Here is a 26,650-nt window from a genome sequence, read left to right as displayed (position 1 = left end):
AAAACGGGCGCCGCCGTTGAAAAAACGGGCGCCGGCGTCAAAAATGGGCGCCAGCGTCAAAAACTAGACGCCGTTTCGCGAATTTTTCGCCGTTTCGCGAAATTCGCGAATTTTTCTTATAAATAAAGACATCCAACTAATAAATGAAAATATATCCCGTACTAAAAAGCTATTGGATGTTTTTTCTGAGTTTCATTACCTTTATAAAGGCACACTGCCTAAGTCCTCTGTTTGGTTACTGAATGCTTTTAATCACCTTTTAAATTACAGTAGAGGTTACTTTATTTTAAAAAAAAAAATGTATTTAAATGCTTGTTTTTACTGTCCCTAAATGTATGATTTTTCAGTATTAAGCTTTTTTTTATATGGCATGTGGAATGTGTCCCTAAAAATAAACAAAGTGTGTGTGAAAAGTTGCAAGATTACAGCATGCTTCATGTGACGCATGCCAGTGATGAAAATGTATTCTTATTTACAACTAACTGCCGCTTAGCACTATTTGCTCTTTTTGCCTCAGTGGCTGGAGACCAACAATGTGATGAATGCATACAGGTCCATAATTCAATTTGATATAAAAGCTAAATGAATCATAGTAACAAGACAGGCATAATTACATTCAAAGGTTAATCAACATGACACATCAGATGGTCACTATATCAATTAATTAACCATTATTTAAACCATCTGAATTTGGTGATGTCTGGATCAAAAAGACCCATTTGCTCCAATAATATTTCATTACAAATGCACTCATAAAATGCTTCACATCTGTCCTACTTGCTATATAATGTTATGTATGCAACACAGAATGTCAATTAATGATGGCACTAACACATTATTAAATTATGTGTACACTGTTGCATTTAATTAAAGCTGCAAGAAATAAACAATAACAAACATTAAAGGGGTACTTCACATTAAAATTTGCTTTTAGGGTGTATACAATCGCAAAAAAACAGTTACAATTAATCTTCTTAATGTGTTGTTTTTGTAATTATGTAACTGTAAAAGTTAATGTTTTTCCTCTGGCTTGCTATACCGAAAAGTAGGGTACCATCTTCCTGCCTGTGGCCAGTGATTCCATCATGCACATGAAGAGCCGTATACATGTATACACTCTTGCACATTGTCCTGCATGTTTTCTGAATGTGTGCAGTCTCTGTAAAGTCTAATGCAGATGTGCAATTTAGTTAAACATGTCACTGCATTCTGCATTTACATCTAGTGGCTCACAGGGGGGATACTGTACAGTAGGAGAAGACTCGGAAAGATCAATTAAACGTCTCTTCCTTACCCGTGACTTGCTTCATCAGAGGAAAGATTAGATCACAGACTATCTTTTGTGTTTAAATGTCTATGCAAGGTCGTATGTATATATCTCAATAAATCTTATGCCTTTTTATATAAACCACACTCCTTATAAACCAAATATTACTTACTTGTTTTGTCTATCCATGCTTGCCAATCTGAGGCTTTCCCACCGGGAATTAAGAAGATTCATTTGTTCCTGAATATCATTTTCTTCAGCGTTTGAAAGTTTCCCAGTAGCTATCAGTTGACTCCCAGCTTGTAAAACATTGCTAACATTTCCCTGATGAGATGTTAATTCCATCATAAAGCCCTAAAAATGAAATTTTTATAAATTTTTATAAATTTTATAGATGTATGACAATTCTTTTCAAGGATATAACAAAAAAAGTTACTAAAATAATTCAAGTAATCATAATAAATTGTTTAAAAAGAATATATTGTCAAGATATATAAAAAACTGGCATAGTAAATTGTGATTGTTACTATGATACTTTCTATGCTTTTTCTAAGTAAACTAGAGATCTGTGGCTTTGTATGAAACTTTTTAATCACATCATTATTATTATTATTATTATTATTACAGGTATGGGATCCATTATCTGGAAACCCGTTATCTAGAAAGCTCAGAATTACAGAAAGACTTTCTTCCATATACTCCATTCAAATGATCTAAGTTTTTATGATTTCCTTTTTTCTGTAATATGAAAACACAATTACCTTGTACGTGATTCAAACTAAGATATAATTAATCCTTATTGGAAGCAAAAACAAGTTATTGGGTTCATTTAATGTTTGCTTGATTTTCTTTTAGACCTAAAGTAAGAAGATTCAAATCACAGAAAGATCCATTAACCGGAACATCTCAGGTACTGAGAATTTTGGATAACAGGTCCCATACCTATATTATTATTATTATTATTATTATTATTAACATACCTCATGAGTATGAAATTGTTCTTTTACTTCTTCAACATTGTCAGATATTGTTTTTTGATTTTGTAAAATATCCTCAGCAGAAAGAAGCCAAGAGAGAACTTCTTCTAACGATGACTGATAACTTTCTAATTTCACTTGCGGTTCCCTCACTAAAGTACCAAATGGTCTGTCATCAAGACCTTCCAGTCGCTGCAACAAGAAATTGAGAAATTAAAAATGTTATTTCATTGAAAATTTTTCTTAAATGGGAAAAAAATCAACCTACAAGAAAAAACAAACAATTCTATTTTCTTCATAATTTTACAGTGTAGAAAGGTACACATAGGGAGGAAAGGCAATAAATAAATAAGTATAAATATGAGAGTGTTGTGTTTCAGAAACGTATAGGGATATGATATTCAGAGTATAGAGATGAGCAGAAGGTGGATAATTAAAGGTAGCTATAGTTTTAACTTGTCTAGACTGCAATCCCAAAACTCTTATTGTTTGACACTGATTTGATAGGGAGGTATATTTTGTACAATTTCTATATTGTCCAACTGCAAATGGTAAGAAACATATATACACATACAAGTTTATAGTTGGAAAACCCTGTCATTAAAAAAAATAACAGAGCATGACATCATATTATTTCCAATTATTCTTTTAGAAAAATCTGTCAGTTTCTAATTAAGTACTCTCAGTCTGTTTTGAATGTAGAAACCTTGGTTATGCTTTTCTTGACCTATTATTAAGCTCCATAGCAGCTATCAAAGTTTAATTCTCATTAGAGATATATATTTTTCAAGGGGAAGTTAAGAGCTTATAAAAGAAATACACTTCATAGATACACTTCATAGAACATTTATAAATGTTGTCACAATCTGTATTTTCTTATGTTTCCCTGCACAAAATGTTCTCTTCATAATTATGTAATTATTTTTAAAAAGATTAAGTGAAACTTGAAAGCTAAGAGTTAAGTAGGCAATGAGAAGTTCACATAAAGCTTGATAAAACTTACCTGTACATTGCTGGAAGCATACTTATAAATTAATCTTAAAGTAATTTTTTTCCCTAAAGCATATAACATGTGTTGTAGATTCAGCACATTAATATGACTTTATAATGCTGGCGGTTTATAATCTTATTGTATTTTTGTGATTTTATATTTATTTATACTGATGCCATTTGTCACAAGACAAGGCCATTTGATACAGAAAATAATGTTATAGCTTTATTAACAATACAGGTCAAATGCAAAATGCAGGGGCACTGCCAATCCCAGCTATACCGTTTATAGAGAAGATCATTACATGTGCTACAAATACAGGCCCAAAACATCTCTGTACATTTCAATGTTATATTCTTGTATGATGGTCATTGACCCATGGCACCAACTGTACGGTAGGTACAGTAGGGGAGGGTATTATAAGTAATGTATCAGTGTTTGCAGATGATACAAAACTATTCAGACCAATAAATTCCATAGTTACATAGTTACATAGTTAAATTGGGTTGAAAAAAGACAAAGTCCATCAAGTTCAACCCCTCCAAATGAAAACCCAGCATCCATACACACACCCCTCTCTATTTTAATCAAATTGTATATACCCATATCTATAATAATTATAGAGCTTAGTATCATAATAGCCTTTGATATAATGTCTGTCCAAAATTCATGTGACATCCTGGCAACAGGATCTTGACAAACTGGCAATCTGGGCAGCTAAGTGGCAAATGAGATTAAATGTTGATAAATCTAAAGTCGTACATGTGGGATGTAAAAATATCCAAGCCACTTAATGGGACTGCACTAAGCAAATCCATTATGAAAAAAGACGTTGGATTCATTGTAGATGATAAACTTGGCTGTTGCGAGCAATGCCAATACCAATGTCAGCAGCATCAAGGGCAAATAAGGCCTTGAGCTGTATAAAAAAGGGGCATAGATTCAGGTGAGGAGGGGGTCATTCTTCCATTTTATAGAGCACTGGTAAGGCAACATAGTAAGTAACATAGTAAGTAAGGTTGAAAAAAGACACATGTCCATCAAGTTCAGCCTTTTAGTTATTTGTTTTTTAGAATATGCCGTACAGTTTTGGTCTCCATCACTCAAACAGAACATTATTGTATTAGAGAGGGTGCAGAGAAGGGCAACAAAGCCGGTAAAGGGTATGGAAAATCTTAGCTATGAGGAAAGACTGGCCAAATTGGGGATGTTCACGCTGGAGAAAAGGCGCTTAAGGGGTGATATGATAACTATGTATAAAAATATAAGGGGATCATATAATAATCTCTCTAATGTTTTCAGCTGACATAAGGTCACCCATTCCGATTAGTAGAAAAGAGGTTCTGCTAAATATTCGGAAGGAATATTCGGAAGGGGTTTTTTACAGCGAGAGCTGTGAAGATGTGGAATTCTCTCCCTGAATCAGTTGGACAGGCTGATACATTAGATAGCTTTAAGAATGGGTTGGATGGCTTTTTAGCAATTGAAGGCATACAGGGTTATGGAAGATAGCTCATAGTACAAGTTGATCCAGGGAATAGTCAGATTTTTTCCCCCTCTGAGGCAAATTTGAGAGGCTTCAGATAGGGTTTTTTGCCTTTCTCTGGATCAACTGGCAGATAGGCTGGTTAAAAAAGGTTGAACTTTATGGATGTGTGTCTTTTTTCAACCTAGCTTACTATGTTACCTAGACCTAGATCAAAACACTCTGCATGTCCAATATTCCTGATACTTTTTTTAATAATATTTTATATTTCTCTTAACAAAAAAATAAAATACAAGTACAAAAAAGAGAAAAGAAAAAAGTATGAGGATGATAAAAAATACAGTGGCATTTTCTTTCTTTAATTTTTTTGCTTTTTTTCTTTCTACACATGCAGTACTTAGTACAGTTACAAGAGAAACCACAAAGAGACATTGTCAAAGTACAGAATGGTAAAATGGTGATCTTAAGAAGAAATGTCCCCAAAATCTAAAGAATCCCACCAACATTGCCAAATCTGGTCATATTTATTTATTGGGTGCACCCCTTTGAACATATACCAAATGAGCCAGTGTGAGATGTTCCCTTAGAAGGGTTTTCCACATATCAATAGTGGGGGGATCCCCCAAAAGCCAGTTAAGAGCTAATACATTCTCACTTATAGATGTAAGTATATAGTAAGTATTTAGTACTGTGCATTATAATGCCCAGCAGAGAAATCTTAGGGATGTTGGGGCCTGAATTGTGGTAACCACAGTGAGCATGCTGCATCCCTCAGCCCAAAGTGGAGCAACTATGGGTCAACTTCACATAAGATGAAGGAAATCTGTACCAGATGGTGCTGTGACATGCAAGAAGATATAGAAGAGAAAGGAAGTCTGTAACTTGGAAAAGGATGGAAGGAGAGCAGTCAAAAAAAACAGGTAGATTTGGATATCATTTGCATAAAGGTGGTACTGAATTCCATTACGTTTACCAGGATGAACTCTGAGAGAGGGGAAGAGGTAAAGGTGGAGTTAGAGAAAGCCATTTTAAAGTAGAAATATAAGATATGAACCATTAAAGAGAAGTGTCACAGATGAAACCCGAGTACAGAATGTCTAAGAGGAGTGCTCAATTGTGTCAAAATCTGCAGATAGAAGGATAAGTGTGGAATAGTGCCAGAAGATCATTGATTACTAGTGATGGGCAAATTCGCCCATCACTATTGATTACTTTGGTTGGTTGCTGAATGTTAGAGAATTGAGTTGTGATTTAGATGTTGGAGAAACTGTTGTAAACAAGCCTTTAACAATTATGGCCTGACAGTGCAAGCAAATTAAGAAAATGTAGGCCTCCTCATTATCTAATATTGCCTTGTAAAATAAGCAACATGGAATAAAATATAACTGCTTCTTTTAGAACATAATCCCAAATTGGCACAAACCACATCACATTAAAAAAGAGCTGATTCTTTCAGCTTGCCACAAGGAAATTTTTTTTCTGATCATTTAGAAATTTAGAAATAGCCAATGATACAACACTATCCTATGTATAACTTTATACACATAACGTGTGTACAATATTCATCATTAAAGATAGAATTCTCCTTTATAACAAGTGTACAGCTTTAGAAACCTATATATTTGTATAAAGTACTAGTGCAATAAATTAATTAATTTGGTTTTAGCTAATTAAGCACTGCTTATGTGGGTATCCTTTTGACACGAAAAATACAATAATATATTTTATATTAGTACTTGGCGCAATAATCCAGTTTCTTTTAAAGAAGCTGTTTTTTTAGATCCTCCAGTTAATTGTGTACATGTTATAATTGATAATTGATAAAGAAGATATAAAAAAGAAAGATTAGAAAGATATTTCTAATCAATAATTTTTAACATACTGACGGAAGTCAGATCCCTTTTTTTAATCAATCTACTTAACATACCAGTAGATAGATTTTGTTCTCACCAGACTTAATATTGTGCCATTTGTAAACATTTCAGATGTTTTTGGTACTGAACACATAAAACTTATGAAACTTTTCAGTCATCATTTCTCTAGGTTTTAGACAAGTATAGTGAAACAGCAAGTTACAAATGTACAAAGTACAAAGTGTATTAAAATTGCTTCGGTTACTCTGCACTTTGTTTTACTGTAATAATGAAACATTAGAAATCAGATGCAGACTGATTTATAGTGCCTTACAAGACAGATTTTAATAGAAACCATTCTTTTGTTTACAAGGAATACTGTATGCTTGTAATAATATAGCTTTGCAATCATCAAGCCTGGTACAATGTTATTTTTGTTAGAGGGCTTCAAGGCTCCTGAAAATACACTGGCTAATTTTACTACAATTTATCACTCTTAAGTACAGATATTTTATATCTATTTTGTCCAAGTCAATGTTCTACAAGAACACTGACATCTGTAAAATAGGTCTGTATGTAAAGCTTATGTTTGCACCGAGACCATAGCCATATATATAACATAATTTCAAGATTCTTCAGATGTTGCTTCAGACTTAACTCTGCTAAATTTCCTAATCTTACAGTGGGCAGTTACTGTCGCCCCAGGCAGAACTACAAGAGCATGCCCCATAATTTGGGACATCAAAAGAATTTCTACTCTTTATCACAAAATTCTGGTTTTAAATGCATTCACTTTCATTAATTTTTTTTCCATTCAATTCACTTTTAAAATATAACAATTTACACAACCGTTAATAGGGAATCAACAATGCTGTTCTGGGATTGAAATTAATCTATGCTTTTAAATTAGTATTTTAATTAACAATGAACAGGTTTAAATTCACAGAAATGAATAAAAATGTTTTCCTTAGCATTGACATAGATTAAATAAGAAACATTTATTTAGCTGACACTGACAGATCATTTATGTAACAGGCATTGTGTTTAATTTCACATCCTGTTCTACCTTCTTGTTTTCTTGACAGAGACATTAGTTACAGTATAACATATGTGTGTTATGAATGTCATTCAATTAAATGTGTTTCTCATACGCACAAAATAAAATTATGCTGCATTTAAGCACTAACAATAGCTTTCACTAAAGTTATTTAGAGCATAATGCCATAATTTACTTAGTTTGCTACAATACCCAGTTACATAAAAAAAAAGATTTTACTTTATTCAAGTAACCACGTTAGAAATTAAAGCTTCAAGGTAAATAAACTAGTGCACTAGTATTATTTTGCACCTGATATGTGGCTTGTCTGTCCTTATATGCACAGATAGACAGCTAGACTGATAGAATAGATAGATAGATAGATGATAGATAGATAGATAGATAGATAGATAGATAGATCTGGCAGTTATTACAAAGGGACTTATACATTGTTTGTATTGTTTAAATAGGACAATGGATTACCAAAAACAACCAGAAGCTTTAGTTCACTTTAGTGCACTTTTTCCAGATACTTGATTCCATTTCACCTTCTTGGGTAGCACTCCAAAACGTATCACAACTGGTCTACTAAAACTTTCTGGAATGAATTATTAAACAATCCAGTAACCATTCATGGTCAATGGATTGTGCATTGTCATCTTTAAACATCCAATTCTCATTATTTCTTTGTATTTATAACAAATACAGACCTAACCACCAACTACACAATAAAGTCAACAGAAACCTTCACAATGGGAAAAAGATTTAGGTCCTTATAATTTATTTTGCCATAGCCACATATGTATCTGGTCACTTGGTAAAGTCTTGCTATATACTGTATATTCCACAGCTGATCATTGAGTATATGCACCACTTACAAAATTTAAGCTCCAATTCAAACATGATATCCATCACTGTGTATGGGCTAAACTACACCGAAGATTTTGATCTGTTTTTGTGTGTCAGATTTTATTTTATCTTGTCGTGCAACACCACACAACCACATGACATTTGGTGGGATCCTAGAAAATCTGATTCCCATAGTGGTAATGTTAAGTTGGACTGGATAAAGTTGGTTGGTAATTTTTTGTTCATGCATCTAAATGCGATATTATGAGGCCCATTTACTAATGTTCGAATTGCAATTTTTTCCCCACAGATCTCAAATTTGTAGTTCTAGGTTTGGTGCACAGAGTGGGTACAAACTGTCAGTGACATTCTGCCTTTCAGAATGGAATAGCGATGGGCTAATTTATTCGGCAGGCATGGTTTAGTGGCAAATTTCCACATTTCACTGACCACAAATGTTTTCAGGAAACTGCTGCAAAATTTTGCTGTGGAAAACTTCACTACAAAAAAAAAAATTGATAAAAATTGTTTTGCGTTAATTATTAATTATTATTATTTGGATGCCCATTGACTTTAATGCATTTAGATAAAATTGACTCTCGCATTAGAATTGTTGCACCTCAAAATTATTTTGATGCCCATTGACTTCAATGCATTTTCGCAAATTTTTCACCATTTCGTGATTTTTTTTCGCCGTTTTGCAAATTTTTCAGAGAAACGGGACAGATTCACCCATCACTAGAATTGAGTCAAGAACAACATGCACGAACACATTCAAATATTGCATTTACAGAAATGTGACTAACCTCTTGGGGAAATGGCCTGCTTTTTTGGTCAGAGTACATAACATAAGCAGATTGTGTGTAGGCATAACTTTTGAAACGTGGCTTAGGAGGTGGTGAAGGGGTGTGTACACGTCCCTCTGCTACACTGACAGTGATCTGAGAAGAGATGTAGACGAGAAAAGGCATAGAATAAGACTGAGAAGCACATGGAGAAAAAGAGCATGCAGTCTTCTCAATAGAGAATACAGGTGTAAGTCAATACTAGAAGATATGTTTTCTTAATATTAGAATGAATGTTAATACTAACAAAACACAAAGAAATATGGCAGAGAAATAGTTTGTTCCAAAATATAATAACATGACTATTCATGTAGAAGTATAGAATCAGCTTGGTAATAAGAGAGCTACAAGAAGAAGATTTGCAGAGTTTAATACATTTTATGGTAATGTTATTACCGACCATTTTGACAAATAACTTTTATATTATGACAAATAGCTTTATGAACAGCTGAAAGGTACAGAGATGATAAAATATAAAGCAACTGTCTCTGTTTATGGTGTCGCATGAGAGCTTGTTTGTCTACCACAGTCAGTAAAATCTTATTTAAAGTGTTCTTACACCCTGCATTATGGCACTTAAAAGGTAAACTGCCTATTATATCTGCTAGTGAGACATGGGGCTCACACAAATGGCAATAGACTTGATAAAAGGGTTTTCCTTGGGGAGGGTTTAAACGGTAACTATCATGAAAATTTCATGTTAGCATCATCATTTTATAGAAACTTTAAAAATACATTCAATTATACATTCTGTACTGTTCCTTAGATAATCTGCACTATCCCCTGTCAGAGATCTTTCTTCATTCTCTCTTTTTTGCTGGGGTCAGATTTTGATGGACAGGTTTAAAACATTTTTATAGAGTGTTTCTTTTGTCTAGAATATATATATTAGAGTTAACTCCTTCAAAATAACCAACTCTCTGCATTAAAAAAGACAGGCTTTTGGTTAGAGTTGGTTATTTCATCAATTGCTGACGGCGGAATAGTAGACAGAATCTTTCAGAAACAGTACAAAGTGCTTAACCAATCATATTTATATACAAGCATGGGATCCATTATATGGAAACCCATTATCCAGAGAGCTCTGGATTACGGAAAGGCCATGTCTCATAGACCCCATTTTATCCAAATAATGACATTTTTAAAAATGTGCTCTGTACTTGTAAAACAGTACCTTGTACATGATCCGAACTAAGATATAAATAATCCTTTTTGTAAGCAGCCTGTTGGGTTTATTTAATGTTTACATAATTTTCTAGTAGACGATAGCAGGTCCCTTACCTGTACTGTAGTTTATTTTCATAATTTAAATGTTTAAAATATTTTCTCTCTAAGAGGGGTTGCAGATATTTTAAGAAAAGTTGTACATAAACAGCAGAGCCTTTATGATATTTTTTTTATTTAAGGATTCATGTGCAAAATGTTTATTCTAATCTGTGTAAAGTAATGCAACTATATGCTGAAATTAGGGGGCAGATTTATCAAAGTTCAAATTTCAAATTAATGTGATTTTTTTTACTAAATTTGACTATATTCAGAACTCGAATGGGAGGTTACTTATGGAAAGATTTGAAAGTCTAAATGAACCTCTGCCATTGACTTGAATGAATTCGGCAGGTTTTAGATTTTTATGGTCAAGGTGTGATAAATCTCACACTCAAATTTACATTAAAATTGGGGGATTACAATTCTAATGTGTGAATTTTGACACAAAAAAAGTAGAAAACCTGAATTTACCATTCGAACCTTAATAAAACTCCCCCTAGGTGTTTAATGTATAACAAGCTGACATACTTTTTTTCTGCATTGTCTGCTTGACTTCATTATATTCTGGCTTCCAGAGATACAGAAAGCTTGCCAACTGATTGTACAATTTAAAATCTAAAAATCTAACAACTCTCAGACCTTTTGAAGCTTTTGATGTTATTAAATACATTCTCCATCTCCAAACTTTACATTACTATTTACATGTTCTATCTGGGAAGAAAGAACACTTTCATCTAGGTTGCCATTGTGCAAGTTTCTCAACACATAGAAGTATGGAAAAGGAAATCTAAAAATACATTTTAGAGAGAAATGCTGTTGATCATATGGTTTGACTTGCGCTTCTTGAGTTACCATATGGCGAGGCAGCGTGTCCAATTCTTGAAGGGATTCAATGGAAACGTGTTGTGGCAGAGCTTGGAAAAGTGATGTGATATACATTAAAATGGATTTCTTGTCAGGATGAGCTGTGGCAATATCTGGAAATATAATTTAAATATTCAAGTCATTGACTGGATATCATGCAAGTTGAAAGTATTTGAAAATCAGCTCCAAATATGCAGACAGACTAATGAGCAGAAGTTTGCCTAGACCAGTTCCTCAGGGGACTAATTAGAACTCTGTAATCATCTGTAAACTTTTCTCTAGAAGTAGTGTGCCGTGAACAAAGTCCAAGTCTAAAAATGATAATAGGCTCTAATTTAAGCACATTTCTACTTATTATGTTCTTTACTGTACAGTACAGAGACATACATTAGGATTTATCAGTCAATAGTATTCTCAGTGTGCAAAGATGTTCATAACTTTTTTTTGTGCTCACATTTTAGTTTTTACTAAGAAAAAATATGTGTGTGTGTAAACGTCTAATTTTTAACTACTGTATTACTATTTGCATTTATAAATATTTCTGGTTATTGATTGGTATATATATATATATATATATATATATATATATATATATATATATATATATATATATATATATATATATATATATATATATATATATATATATATATATATACTGTATATATGTAGCACTATAGTAAATTGAGGGACACCCTCTATACTAAGAGCCTACTAATTTATATATATTTGCTCCGGATGAGATCATTTTCTCAGCCCTCGCAGCGGAGTGTAGTGGAATTGTAACCAAGTGTTATGCACAATAATTGGGTGCCAGTGGCTCTTTATGCTTAACCAGAGAACTCACTTTATTCAACAGAATAATCCACAAAGGAGTTCTTAGAAATCAACAGAACCATGTAGCAACAGCGAGTAGCAAATTCTCACAAACAGCAATGAACAGTTCAATCCCTGCAGGTAAGGGAGCATACACACAGCAAAGGAGCAGCAATTGAAGGTACATCCAGCTTTCAGCTTTTTCCCCAAGTGGAACCCAGGGGAATCTCTACATCCCTAAGTCTACACACTCAGTCCCTACTTCTGGGCAATTAGTACATGGGATCTTTATCCCTCTGACTCTCCTCATCGGAGTCTTGAGCTGCTCAACTAAATAACCTGTCACTCCTCGAGTGACCTATTATGGAGTATAGCTTATCCTGTGCTAGGGCCAATATACTTAGCTTCCACTACCCATTCCCTTCCTGATTCAACAGGTAAGGGCTAAAGCAAAATGGACCCAGAGCACATGGTTACCTGGACCTTTATACTATAGCATAGTGACAGCTACTGTCAACTGTGAGAACAACATGGGCTTAGCTTAAGGCAGAGCATGAGAACAGGTCCACCATTAGGACCCATTTAGGCATCTAAAACACTGAGGATTTGCTTAGTGATGTAATTTCTGTCACAACTCAGTGAAACTTGTATATTATAATCAATAATGCATTGTGCATTTGTACACACACATCTATAAAACTACAGTTTCAGGGTTAAATAATGTTAATGTTTTTTCTTCATTCTTTCATATTTAGTAGAAACCAGTATTCTATATGTGCTATAATGCAAATATCAAATACATTTTTCAGGGTCAGTGCTGCATTTGCTACGCCTCTTACTCTGAGTTTGAGAAAGACCTCACCTTCTCTATCTGGTATCTTGATATGCCGTAGAATGGATTAAACAGTTTTGCATTTACATTTTGAATACATTTGTCTGGATATAACTCAGATGGATTTGCAGCCTATTAAATAGAAAAATGCTACCTGTCAGGTCAGTACTTTTATAAGCAAGCTTAGTAGTGCTGAGGAGCATATTAGAATTTCTTTACAGCAGTTTTACATTTTCATTAACAGTGTAAGGCTTATGCTTTTTTATTTAACATTTTAGTCAATGCAAAAAAAAAAGCTGTTTCAGGTTAAGCATAAGAAAATTACTTTTCAAGCACAAGAAGGTCTGGGGGACTCCCACGTCATGTTTATGCTAGCATGCTGGGTTTTTATTTGGAGGGGTTGAACTTGATGGACATTGTCTTTTTTTCAACCCCATGTAACTATGTAATTATGTAACTGTATGTATCTGTTCCACCTTGTATGGATTAAGTAAAAAAAAGATGATTTAAAACATGTATTTTTTTTCATTTCCTCCAGCCTGCTGTGCAAGTTTGCCCAATGAATATATGAAATGTACTATTGTATTTGTGTGGGAGGTTGAGACTTGTATTGAGGATTTAGCATGTCAAGATTCAGCAAGGATGGTGGTTAACCTACCTCAATCTTATGTATGATCTGGTTGGTCTGACTAATCTCACTATATTATTATACTTCCCAAACAGTTAGACTAACTCCTGCTAATTAATTTGCTGAGCGGTCACTATCTACACTGGGATGCAATCCCTTGTGCTCTCAATCCTTGCTACACTAAAAAGGTTACAGTTTCACTACATTGTTTTCCAGTTGGGGGTAACTTCAATTTACTTACATATTCTACCTGCTGTTCTAGACTAAAATCCAGCCACTAATAAGTGAGGACTTTGGGCCCCATAATAGTCTAGGACTTGTGCACAGTGTCTTCCTAAATGAATTTGCCAATGCAAAGTCTATGAATATCACAGAATTATTGTTGTAGATAAATAAAAAAAAAGGCCAATAACTGAATAATGCAAATTAATATTTTCCTCCATTTTTGTGTCAATAAAATAGAAAACATAAATAAAGTTAATATACAGATACAACTAATGTGGTTTCACATGCTGACTACACAGGAAATAGATAGTCTGTTATTGAGATAACCAAATTGCATTCAATTATAATGCTAAATTATGCTCCCGTATCTTCTGGCTATAGCAAAGGCTATCAGTTAAGTTAGGCTCAATTAAGGTTTGTGAAAATGGCTCTTGGTGAAAATCACAAAATGGACAAATAAGCAGCTGGTGCAATGTATTATGTGAGCTGGCTGATTTGATTTTGGAAAATGTCTATATGACCCATGCAGCATAGCCCATTAAGAGCAAAGCAGTAAATTGGAAATGTTGCTTTTAAGAGCAGCTCTCCAAAGTGAACAAATTAAATTAGCAGTGTAAAATAGAAAAAGGGAACAATGCTTAAAACCCGCTGTGCCTTGTTAAAAGGTAGGTTTAGAAATAAGTAAACCGGTGCATGATAATACTTTTTCAGCCATGTGTTAAGAAGTAATTTAAAATCAGTATGAATAAGTTTTCAGCCACAGCCAAAGTTCTACCAGACAGAGATCTGCTACTTCAGCACTGAAGATGGGAGAAATGTTATGTCATCCTCGGCTTTAAGATTTATAACCAGGGGCTCTGCCTGTGCTTTCACAAATAACCAAGTAACAACTGTATTACTAAAGTATTTTGAGAGCACAACGTTTAAATGAACACTGTGAGGCATGTTTATTGAAAATAACAGTATTAAAAAAACTAATTTACCTAAAGCTAGACATATTTATCCAATAAAATAAATTGTTGGCTAAAGTCTGTGCAATAATCAGACAAATATGGAAGGAATAAGACTGGGAAATCAATGTATTTGCATCAGCCAATTATAAGGGTAGGATTAGAGAACGCTACATTAGATTTTAAGGAGAACTAAAGCTTAAAAAGCATTATGTCTAAAAATGCTTTACTTAAAATACAGGTATGGGATCCATTACTGGGATCCATTACCCAGACACCCATTATCCAGAAAGCTCCGAATGACGGGACGGCCATCTCCCATTCACTCCATTTTAAACAAATAATTCAGATTTTTTCATTTGATTTTCTTTTTCTCTGTAATAATAAAACAGTGCCTTTTGATTCTAACTAAGATATAATTAATTAGATTTGGAGGCAAAATAATCCCATTGGGTTTATTTGAAGCAGGGGCAGGCCAAGCCAATCAGACAACCAAGGCCAGCTCTCTGGCCGTCTTGTGTACACATTGCATGTATGAGTGAGAGTGCTCACTGACAACCAGCGCGCAAATGAAAACCAGCAAAACCTCGGAACAGGGGTAGGTGGCAGAAGAGGTATGTGACTGGTGCCCCCTGCTGCTGTGCCCTAGGCATGTACCTCTTTTGTTTACCCCTAGTTTCTGGCCCTGATTTAAAATTCAATTTTTTTTGAAGTAGACTTTAGGGGGCACATTCACTAAGCTCGGGTGAATGAATAGAGGGAAAAAAAAAGTAGAATGATTCGAGTAGATCGAGCGAAAAAATGCTGCGACTATTCGCCCATTCGATAGTCGAAGTACTGTCTCTTTTAAAAATCATTTGACTGCCTGCTTCGCCATATTAAACCTACCGAATTGCTTTTAAAGCCTATGGGAAAGTCCCATAGGCTTTTTTTCTAAGTTTTTGATCGAATAAAAAGGCATTCAACCGATCATTTGATCGAATGAAAATCCTATGATCGAATATTCGATCGCTCGACTATTCGCCAGGCGAATATTCACCCATTCGACTATTCGCCAGCACGTAAATTGGCCCAAATTCCCTATTCGATTCTATTCCCCAGTCGAATTTCGAGGGATTTAACCCCTCGAAATTCGACCCTTGATACATCTGCCCCTTGGTATGGAGATCCAAATTACAGATCATTTATCCAGAAAACCCCAGGTCCCGAGCATTCTGGAAACAGGTCCCATACCTTTATTGAGCTTGCTGTACCAGCTCAGAGGCTCAGCAGCCCTCTAAAAACAGTGATACATGACTTCAGATTTGTCTTCTGATCTTATTAAGGCCTATTTTGGGTGTCAGTGACACTGCTCTGAACTGCTTTTTGACAAATCTTTCGAGTTCAAAAAATCAAGCAGAAATTTAAGCTATATATGCACTGGTTTTTGCGTGGACTTTTGAATCCAGTTACTAATCAGATTTGTATCATGGGCTGTGGTGGCCTTGAGCTTGTACAGACGCCCATGTATGATGGAGCCTTTATGACCCCAGGTGTATGCTCAAGCACAAGAGCAGGGTACAAAGCTCAGAAGCCTGTGGCTATTTGCACAATGACCCATGCAGTGGGCAAAGTGCAAGAAAATGAGCAATTGCAGCACTTCAAGAGCATTGTAAATGAGCTCTAAGGTGTAGCATTGTTAATCTAATTACTTTTTGAGCTTTAGTTCTCTTTTGGCCTTTTTCCACATAATACATGGACACAAAGGAAAGTAGTGCACAACCCTCTAGTACTTTTATGTGTAATAAAAAGAAAGCATTTTTAACCCAAGTGGAGTTACCAAATATCAGATTAAAGGATTACGAGTAGTTCAATATTTTCATTTATCAAAACTTTATATTCAGTCAGAATCATTTTGCCTGGCAGTCAGGAAAGCTTTTAATAAATTGACACATATATAATATGTCTTTTATTCATCGCAATTGGCCGTGACTATTAAATAACAACAATATTGGTTTATGGTACACATTTTGTTAGCCTTATGAGTGAATGAGAAAACTATTGCGTAACAATTGAGTGCAGTAAACAATACAATTTCAAGTTTTTCCATTTGTCCAGGTTTTCCTTACATGGAAGTGTAGGTAAATATGAAGGGATCTATTTATGATTGCTCAAGGTTTTGTGGCTTGAGTGGTCATCAAGGAAACACAAGGTGAGTTTCCTTACTCACTCTGGGTTTCAGGCTGATAAAGCTCTGCAATTTCTTTAATTTTTACTGAATATGCTTTTATTACAAAGAAAAAATGGCAGCTTTCAGATATAAGAGAAACTGGAAGGAGATGAGGCATCATTTAGGATTTTGCTTGTTGAGGTTTGGTTGTGTAGCAAAGACAGCTGTAGCAGTTGATTTTTTCACTTGCATTGTGCCTTGGAGCTGAAAAGTTGTTGATGGTAATTTGACATTAGTCCCCTTTTAATACCCTACTTATTGACATGTGGACTGCACCTAAGCCCAGTGACCCAGTTTTAAGTGAGTGCCTGCAAGTACTTGTAGTACAAACAAAACCAGAATATTATAACCTTTGTTGACCTAATTTACTGTGAAAGATTCTGCTATAGGGGGGAAATAACATTTCTTTTGCGGTTAAGCAAAGGCATTTTATATTAATAAGTTGAGCAACAGCTGCAACATTTAAACATTTGCTTTAACCACTAAACTGATCATAAGAAACATAAATCCATTTGCTCTTAAAATAAGAGTGATATCTATGACATTATTTTAAAACATTGATTGAAATAATTTGTTACAACTGACAACATGTCAAGTTAAATGTGTGTTATTTTTATAGCAGAGGTTAACTGCTAAAAAAAAAATATTTTAGAGCTTTAGGTGTAAATATACCAATTATTTGCATCAAAGCGATGTGTCTCTCATTCTAATTTTAACTTAGACCTATTTAAAATGGCTTAATTCAATTTCAAATTAATTGTTTTGAAGCAGCGGTTTTCAAATATAAGTTCTGCTTCAGGTAATGAAGAACATTATTAAGCAGCTGTGTGGGACACCTCAAGGCAAACTAATCACAAGTACATACTAAATGGAATTTGCTGCTCTCATGTTTATTGAAATTACTTGGAGAATGGGCTGGATTTTCCAGTTTGTTGTGTGTGCCACATGGATTTTATAGCAACACAATTATGCTCATCTATCGCATTATATCATTTAGATTAAAGCTAAAATTGTAGACTATACATACTGGATATGCTTGGATAAACAGCTTCTTCCTATGCTAAGTACTCAAAGCAAATAACTATTGCAAATGTGTTCTGTATCAGTCTGCCACTTGCTCTGTGGAATATTCTTTTGAAGAAAGCTTTGCCGACTCTCTAGTTTCAAGGGATTAATTTTCAAGGTTGATCATTAGTCATAATAATCATTAAATCGTGCTTTAATAATACCTAGTTCAAAAAATAAATGCCCACGCTATCTGCTTCAAGGTTCAATTATTTGGTCTCCGCTTGACTGAATTTAAGTCAAGATTTAATTTTGTCTACCATATAGATGTAGTAACTAAATGTTAGGGAGTTATTTATTAACATAGTTTTTTTTCTGTTCCGACTTTTAAAGGGAAAAACACAATTTTTATTAAACTCCGATGCTGTTAAAAATCAGAATAAAAAAGTACTCTAACTCAGACATGCCAAGTTCATGTAGAAGTCAGTGGCAGATGTCCCGTTGACATTTTGATGATATCCAAATCTGCTCTGGGTAAAGGTTTCAAGGCATCAAATCCGAAAAAATCATATTATTCAGATTGTTTCACTATTGTATTGATACTTTTCCCCACACAGGAATTTTCATGAAAATGTATTGATAAATAGGGGGGAAAAGTCAGAACAGATTTGGTCAGAATGGTTTTTATAAAATAGTGAGAAAATTTGGGCTTTTAATAAAGTGTATAGAACTGTAGAGTACTCAAACATACTTAGGGCATATTTGTCAAGGGTCGAATTTCGAATTGAAAAAACTTTAGGTTTTTTTTGGATCAAATAGGTCCATTTTTGATCAAATAGGTCCGTATTCAGCCGAATTCAAATAGATCGAATCGAATTAATAGCACATTCGATTGAATTCAATTTGAAGTTTTTCCCCAAAAAAACTTAGATTTTTCAGTCCACCAATTGACTCCAAATAAATTCTAGGAGGTCCCCATCAGGCCCGGACTGGCAATCTGTGGGTTCTGGCAAATGCCAGAGGGGCTGCTATAAGGTCCCATACACAGTTACTATATAGTGGACTGGTGGAGGACTAGTTGGGCCTCTGAGTACTTGGAATGCCAGGGCCTACTTTGACTCCCAGTCCAGACCTGGTCCCCATAGGCTAAAACAGCAATTCGGCAGGTTTTAGATGGCGAATGGTTGAAGTCAATTTTTAAAGAGACAGTACATGATAAATTTCGATATTCACATTTTTGCATTTTTTTTCAAATTTGAATCGAATTTGGACTATTCCCTAGTTAAAGTATACAAAAAATAGCTCGAAATTTGTTTTTTTTTTTTTCATTCGAAAATTCACCTCGACCTTTGATACATCTGCCCATAATGTTAAATGTAAAAAAAAGTTACCATATTTATACTTTAAAATGCACATAGCGTTCATTTCTGCAAGAAAAAAAAGATCCTCTATTGTCCTACACATGAGCCTACCCTAAAACAAATGTGGCTTGGCCTTCAAATGGTTAAACAAATTAATAAAAAAATATATATTTAACATTTACAGCTTTTAAACACAATCCCACTTTTTTGACTTTTCACCATACAGGATCTAATGTCACTGACATAAGACTGAGGAGGATGTAGCTTCATCTTATCAGTTCACCAAAGCAGACTCTGGCAAAAGGGGTAATGGAATGGAAAATTTGCACTAGTGAATTTAGAGAGTAACGGACGTTCTCCCGAGCTAAAATTCACTAGTGAGTTGTTCTCTACGCCTGTAAGCAAATTAGCGATGTGACTGCGGATTTTATTTCTGGCGAATTTTCGCTAGCAACGGGAACTTCAAGATCTTTCTAAGATTTTCAGATGTTTTTGATGCTGCAACCATATAGAAAATTAGTAGTTATTGTGTGTCAAGTCAAAAAAGTTGTGGGGTTTTTTTGTAACTTTTCTGCAACTTTTGCCATTCATGCTTTTTAAATTTGGATTATTTGACATTCGTGGAAACGAGTTTTAAAAACCTTTAAAAATTCTCTTAATTTCAACCTTTGATAAATTTGCCTCTTTGTATATGTATGTTTGTATATATATTTATACATGTCATGACCAACTTTATCTACATATTTTCCTCACTTTTTCTTGCCACAAATAAAAATCTTTATTTATTTTTCTACATATATTTTATGGATTTTTTTTTTAAACCAAGCACTACATCCCCATACATTATTTTTGTTCTTAAGAATTAAACCACTTTGTCTACACTAGGGGGCAGATTCATTAAGGGTCGAATTTCGAAGTTAAAAATACTTCGAAATTCGACCCTCGAATTGAAATCCTTCGACTTCGAATATCGAAGTCGAAGGATTTAGCGCTAATCCTGCGATCGATCGATCGAAGGATTTTTCGTTCGATCGAACGATTAAATCCTTCGAATCGAACGATTCGAAGGATTTTAATCCAACGATCGAAGGAAAATCCTTCGATCAAAAAATCACAGGCAAGCCTATGGGGACCTTCCCCATAGGCTAACATTGACTTCGGTAGGTTTTACCTGCCGAAGTAAAGGGTCGAAGTTTTTTTTAAAGGGGAAGTACTTCGACTATCGAATGGTCGAATAGTCGAACGATTTTTCGTTCGATTCGTTCGATTTCGTTCGAATTCGAACGAATTTAACCAATTCGATGGTCGAAGTACCAAAAAAATACTTCAAAATTCGAATTTTTTTCATTCGAATCCTTCACTCGAGCTTCATGAATCGGCCCCCAAATATTAACAGATAGGGGCAGCTTTATCAAAGGTCGAATTTCGAAGTGATAAATACTTAAAAATTCGACCCTCGAATTGAAATACTTTGACTTCGATATCGAAGTCGAAGTATTTTTCACTGAATTTGGCTGTCGTACGATCGAAGTAAAATCCATTGATTGAACAATGAAATCGTTCGAATCTAACGATTCGAACGATTTTAGCGTACGATCGAACGATTTTACTTCGATGTGTAAAGACTTAAAAAAATGGTCTACAAGGTCCCCATAGGCTAACATAGCACTTCGGCAGGTTTAATTTGAAGTATGGAAGTCGAATTTTTTTTAAAGAGACAGTACTTCGATTATCGAATGGTCGAATATTCGAACGATTTTACTTCGAATCTAATTTGAAGTCGAAGTCGTAGTAGCCTATTCGATGGTCAACGTATCCAAAAAATTACTTCGAAATTTGAACTTTTTTAACTTTGAAAATTCACTCGAACTTTAGTAAATCTCCCCCATAATGTAATATGGATTACAGTTAAGATAGTCATACTTTTTCATGGCTTTTCATGTATAAAAAAGTGGAACAACACTATATAAATCTGATTAATATACCCGCTTTTTTTTTTGTTTTGTTTTATAGAATTTAACAATATGTATGGGCTGATACTAAGGGGGGCATTTAATAACAATTTAATCTCAATACTTTTGGGATTTTTCTATATTTCTTTAAAGCTCTAAAATTTTGAGATACCCTCTAAAGCAAAAATTCACCAGGTACAAGTTGTCGAGGTCTTTGGAGGTTTTTGGATTTTTTTGTTAGTTATTGTCCAAAAAACAATTATTAGATGTTTAGAGGTATTCATATTTGGGTTTTTTTTGGATTGTTCAGCGCTTTTATTCATATTTATTCATATCTTTTATATTCAGATCTTTTCATACATTTCATGACATTCATGGTTTTAGAGAAAGTGAGTCTAGTCCTGGTTTCAAAAACCCCTAAAACCAGTAAATTGAGAATGCTGATAAATAAGCCTCCAGGGCAGATTTATAAAAACGTGAGATTAGAAAAATTCACCTGTTTACTAATTATTCCTTTGGGATTATTAGAAACCTATTTATTAAATAGTGAACTCTCCAGCCTCATATTTTCACAAGTTTGCCCCTTAGTTTTGCCCAGATAGCCAACTTTTTTTATCCATTTATTAAAAAAGGGATGTCTGCTCTGTCCTAATCAAATGTGGACTATAAACAGGCCTAAAAATATTTTTCTTTCTGTAGCTATTTAATGAGGCCATATACATGAAATATATTCAATTGCAATAGATTGCTTGGAAATGGAATTATAAGCATTTTACCTCAGAACAGGGATTATAAAACGTATTCATAGCAACATATATTTAATGGAAGGTATATTTTCACATTTCCGCATAATCCTATAGTTCTCAAATGGCAAGTAAACAGTTTTGCCTTGTTGTTATTACTGCATTAAAATGAGTCATGAAATTATATTTGTGTCTATTTTTATCCATTTTTTAATCTATCATCTTTATATTTGTTCTAACAAGTCACACCCACCCCAAGATCCAAAAAAGTACAGCACATGTTCATAGCTGCAGAACAGATTGATAATACAGATTCTCTGCCTATTATTTTGTGCTGGCTAATGACCCGTAACATGGTAACATGTCAGTATGATCTAATGACCCCACAAACTCAAAATTGATTGTAAAGTTGTGTTGTTTAGAAGATCAGGTAGTGAGGTGCTGTAAAAACTGTCCTCCAGTGTTTAAAGAAAAATATTAAGCTTTTCCTCTAAATAAATCCAGGAATAAAAGAGGTAGTCATGGCATGCGTATTATTGTTGGTTTCTTGTGGATGTTGTTGAGATAGATGAATCTTTGAAGTAAGAGGTGAGTGTCACTGTTAACACTCCATAGAGATCAACTTCCTTTGGGGTTTAATTGCTGCTGGAATGTTGCCCAGTGTGACATTAGCCTAAGAAACAATTGAGTGTATAAAGTGTTTCCTTCATTTTTCCAATGCAAGGTAGCAAGCTTGCCAAAATTATTACTTCTCTCTGCCCAATGTGAACAATATTATCTTCTCCAATATATTGGAGAGTTGAAAAAGAGTAACATTACAACCATTTTTCCACTTGGTACCAGAATTTTCATTCAGGCTTTAAAGTCTCCAGCAGGGAAAAAAAATTACTTTATCGATGCACTTTATACACATACAGTTAGGTCCATAAATATTTGGACAGACAACTTTTTTCTAATTTTGGTTCTGTACATTACCACAATGTATTTTAAATGAAACAACTCAGATGCAGTTGAATTGCAGACTTTCAGCTTCAATCAGTGGGTTGAACAAAAAGATTGCATACAAATGTAAGGAACTAAAGCCTTTTTTAACACAATCAATTCATTTAAGGGGCTCAGAAGGAATGTCTTGTATTTTTTATTTGCAGAAGGTTATTTAATCCAGCTCTGGAAAATGTTTATGCGCTCTGTCACACAATTAAAAGAATCCAATTTGTAGGACTCTAATTTGGCAATAATTGATTTGTAATTATTTTAATAAAATGAAATTAATATTACTTAAGCCTAATTTAATTTTACATAATTACTTGATATATTTGATTTTCTGCAAGTACTTTAAAAATCATTTTAGAATTAATTTTAAAACAAGCTCACAGAGAGCTTGGATTACGAGTTATTTTTAGTACAGAGATGTGAACTGAACTTTTAAACTGGTAGTAAAGTTGCAACAAATAGCCTTCAATTACTGGAAAAAATAGCCAGACTGACATTTCTCAGTTAGCTAGAAAGCAACAGGGTACTATAACAGTCTTCATCCCCTCCATTATTGCACAGAAGACCCATGCAAATCTACTCCACATCTGGATTTAAACTAAATAATAATTCAAGGAACAAAAACACACTGGTGCTGGTGCTGGTCAACATTTGATACCATTGTAATGTCTTAGGTAATATAACTGGCATATACAGTATGAATTGATAATACATCAAATGCAAAAATTAAGTATTGAACTGCAAAAAAGCTCAGGACTGGACTGAACAAGCAGAAAGCCCCAACCTTTTGAGGCCAGACCATTTCTATAGAAGGATTCTTTGAGAAGGTCTCTCCCTGAAATATTATTTCAGGTCTATACTTGAAATGTTTTGGTTATGGTAAGAATTTTTTTTTACAAAGGCCAGTTACAATAGGAAAAGGTCCTTCACGTATTTACATACAAAAATCACTTGCAAGTGTTTAATATTGATTTCTGTGTTTCTGTCTATGGGTTTGATAGGATGATACATTTGGGTATTACTCCAACATATATCTTTTTTTTCCCCTTGATACAGCCAGGTCCGGACTGAGAATTAAAATAGGCCCTGGCATTTTAGGTACACAGAGGCCCAATCAGCCCACATAGAGGCCCAAACAGCCCCCACCAGCCCACTAAATACTGACTTTCTATGGCACCTTATAGCAGCCCCTCTGGCATTTGCCAGAACCCACAGATTGCCAGTCCGGGCCTGGATACAGCCTATTAAACTTTCAGAAAAGGAGCAGCACAAAACACAGAAGCTTTTCAGTGAACTAGTATTTTGTTTTGATTCTGCTAAAACAAACAGGGAATAGACTGCAATTAGAATGTATTCGATTTTGCCCTCTTTATTGCAAGAAATAACAAAAACCGGTACGTATTTCTTAATTAAATCAGTAGGCAAAAATTATGCTGAGCAAGTCCTGTTCATTGAACCAGTGTTGAAAAATGGTCAGTACCACCTTTTATATAATTGTTTTAACAAATTCTGCCCTTTATGCTAAGGTTTTAGGAAAATGGTATTGCTTGAAATGCTTCAGTCATGAGCCAAAATGACAATTTTTGCATGCTTCTTACCTCTTCCTAGATAACAATACCTTGGAGGAGACTACCTCCATGAACTTTTTAGGCTTCTGGTACAGAGGATGCGTTATCAACTGTCTACATTTGCCTAGCAACACTTTTCATAGAGCAGGGGTGATAGGCAGAGTGAGGGGTGAGTGTGTCTGCTTTAGATAACACTCCTATTTTAAAAGGTAACTAAATACCCAGTGATTTTTTCACTTTTGGTATCAATGCTTAGTCATCGTCCCTGCCCGCTGCCAAACTGCACCACCCCAGTTTAAATGTTCTTGATCACCTACCACTGCCATACATCCTTCCAGTTTTTATAATGGGATACGTAAATAAAATTTGTGTACATAGATTTGTGTAGGCTTGTTAAAATCAAGTACAAGGTACTAGGTAATTATTACAATCAGTAAAAATAAAATAATTGGTTGTTTAAATAGGACACTACGGAGCATATTTATCTAGGATCGAATTTCAAAGTAAAAAAACTTCGAAATTCGACCATCGAATTTGAGTACTTCGATAGGCAAAGTATTTTTTTCCAGTGAAAATGGCCATATTCGATTGCAGTATGATCAAAGTAAAATCGTATGATCGAACATTTAACCCTTCGAATCGTTTGATTCTAAGGATTTTTCAAAAAAAAAACTTTGACTTCTCAAAACTTGCCCAAAAGCCTCAGGTTCTAGGAGGACCCCATAGGCTAAACAGCAATTTGGCAGGTTTTAGGTGGCGAAGTGTCAAAGTCTTTTAGAGAGACAGTACTTCGAGTGGTCGAATTTTCTAAGGTTTTTCAATTTTAAATCGAAGTCGAATTTGGCCTATTCAATTGTCCAAGTACCCAGAAATAACTTTGAAATTCAATATTTTTCATTTGAAAATTCACTTTGACCTTTTATAAATCTACCCCTATGGGACACAGAAATAGTAATAAAGCTTGAAAGAGACAATGGGATTTTGACTCACTTTTTTTGTAATAATTTGAGAATTTCCTACTTTCTTTTTCTATAAAATGTCACAGTCATCTTAGATAGCTGCATTTCAGAGTCATTCTGTGTATTTTCTCAGATACCACATTTTTAACTTTTATCTGCTGGAATTATATCAAACTGGATGACAAAATGCAACCTTTTCCCCACTATATCTCAGGAGCTCTGAGATTCAACTATCTATTCATACAGTAGATCACCAATCCTAACTAGGGAAAAAGCTTCAGGTATTTTTATTGTTTGTACAAGCTTGCTATTTTAAAGACCGTTATACTGTATCTGATATTAAAGGAGAAGTACATAAAGTAAGTAAAGAAAGCAAAATAAATGTTAATATGCTGTGAAATTGCAAAATCACCAAGCTTTATATTTTATCTTAGAGCATTCGTTTCTATGTAGACAACCAAAACCCTGGAATTACCGTAAAGGGATTGTCATGATTTTTATGATGTATTTTTTATTTCTTAATTACACTGTTTGCACTGCAAATAATTCACTATACAATATAAAATTTCATTCCTGAACCAGGAAGTGTATTTTTTATTTGTAATATTGGTGTGTAGGTAGCCATATCAGGTATTTTGCCTGGTCATGTGCTTTCAGAAAGAGCCGGCAATTTAGGATGGAACTGCTTACTGGCAGGCTGTTGTTTCTCCTACTCAATGTAACTGAACGTGTGGGACCTATCAAATGCTGTTCTTAGATCTACCAGGCAGCTGCTATCTTGTGTTAGGTAGCTGCTATCTCGTTACCTTCCCATTGTTCTGTTGTTAGGCTGCTGGGAGCGAAAGGGAGGGGGTGATATCACTCCAACTTGCAGTACAGCAGTAAAGAGTGACTGAAGTTTATTAGAGCACAAGTCACATGACTGAGGGCAGCTGGGAAACTGACAATATGAAAATATAAAAATCTGTTTACTCT

The 26,650-nt window shown here is 34.4% G+C and overlaps 1 protein-coding gene across 1 annotated transcript in view; it reads right to left on the bottom strand.

Moving 5' to 3' along the window:
* The window catches only part of dmd.1.S (dystrophin, gene 1 S homeolog), a 935,293-nt gene that overhangs the window by 791,022 nt on the left and 117,621 nt on the right, over positions 1-26,650 (bottom strand). Inside the window, exons 7-10 of the mRNA XM_041584187.1 lie at positions 11,423-11,547; positions 9,266-9,400; positions 2,248-2,436; positions 1,440-1,621 (exon numbers count right to left, since the gene is read on the bottom strand). Coding sequence (XP_041440121.1) covers positions 1,440-1,621; positions 2,248-2,436; positions 9,266-9,400; positions 11,423-11,547 — 631 coding nt within the window. The remainder of the gene's footprint in view (positions 1-1,439; positions 1,622-2,247; positions 2,437-9,265; positions 9,401-11,422; positions 11,548-26,650) is intronic.

Source organism: Xenopus laevis, chromosome 2S (assembly GCF_017654675.1).
Source record: "Xenopus laevis strain J_2021 chromosome 2S, Xenopus_laevis_v10.1, whole genome shotgun sequence".
NCBI classification, from domain to species: Eukaryota; Metazoa; Chordata; class Amphibia; order Anura; family Pipidae; genus Xenopus; species Xenopus laevis.
This window is presented reverse-complemented; position numbering and strand designations above follow the sequence as displayed.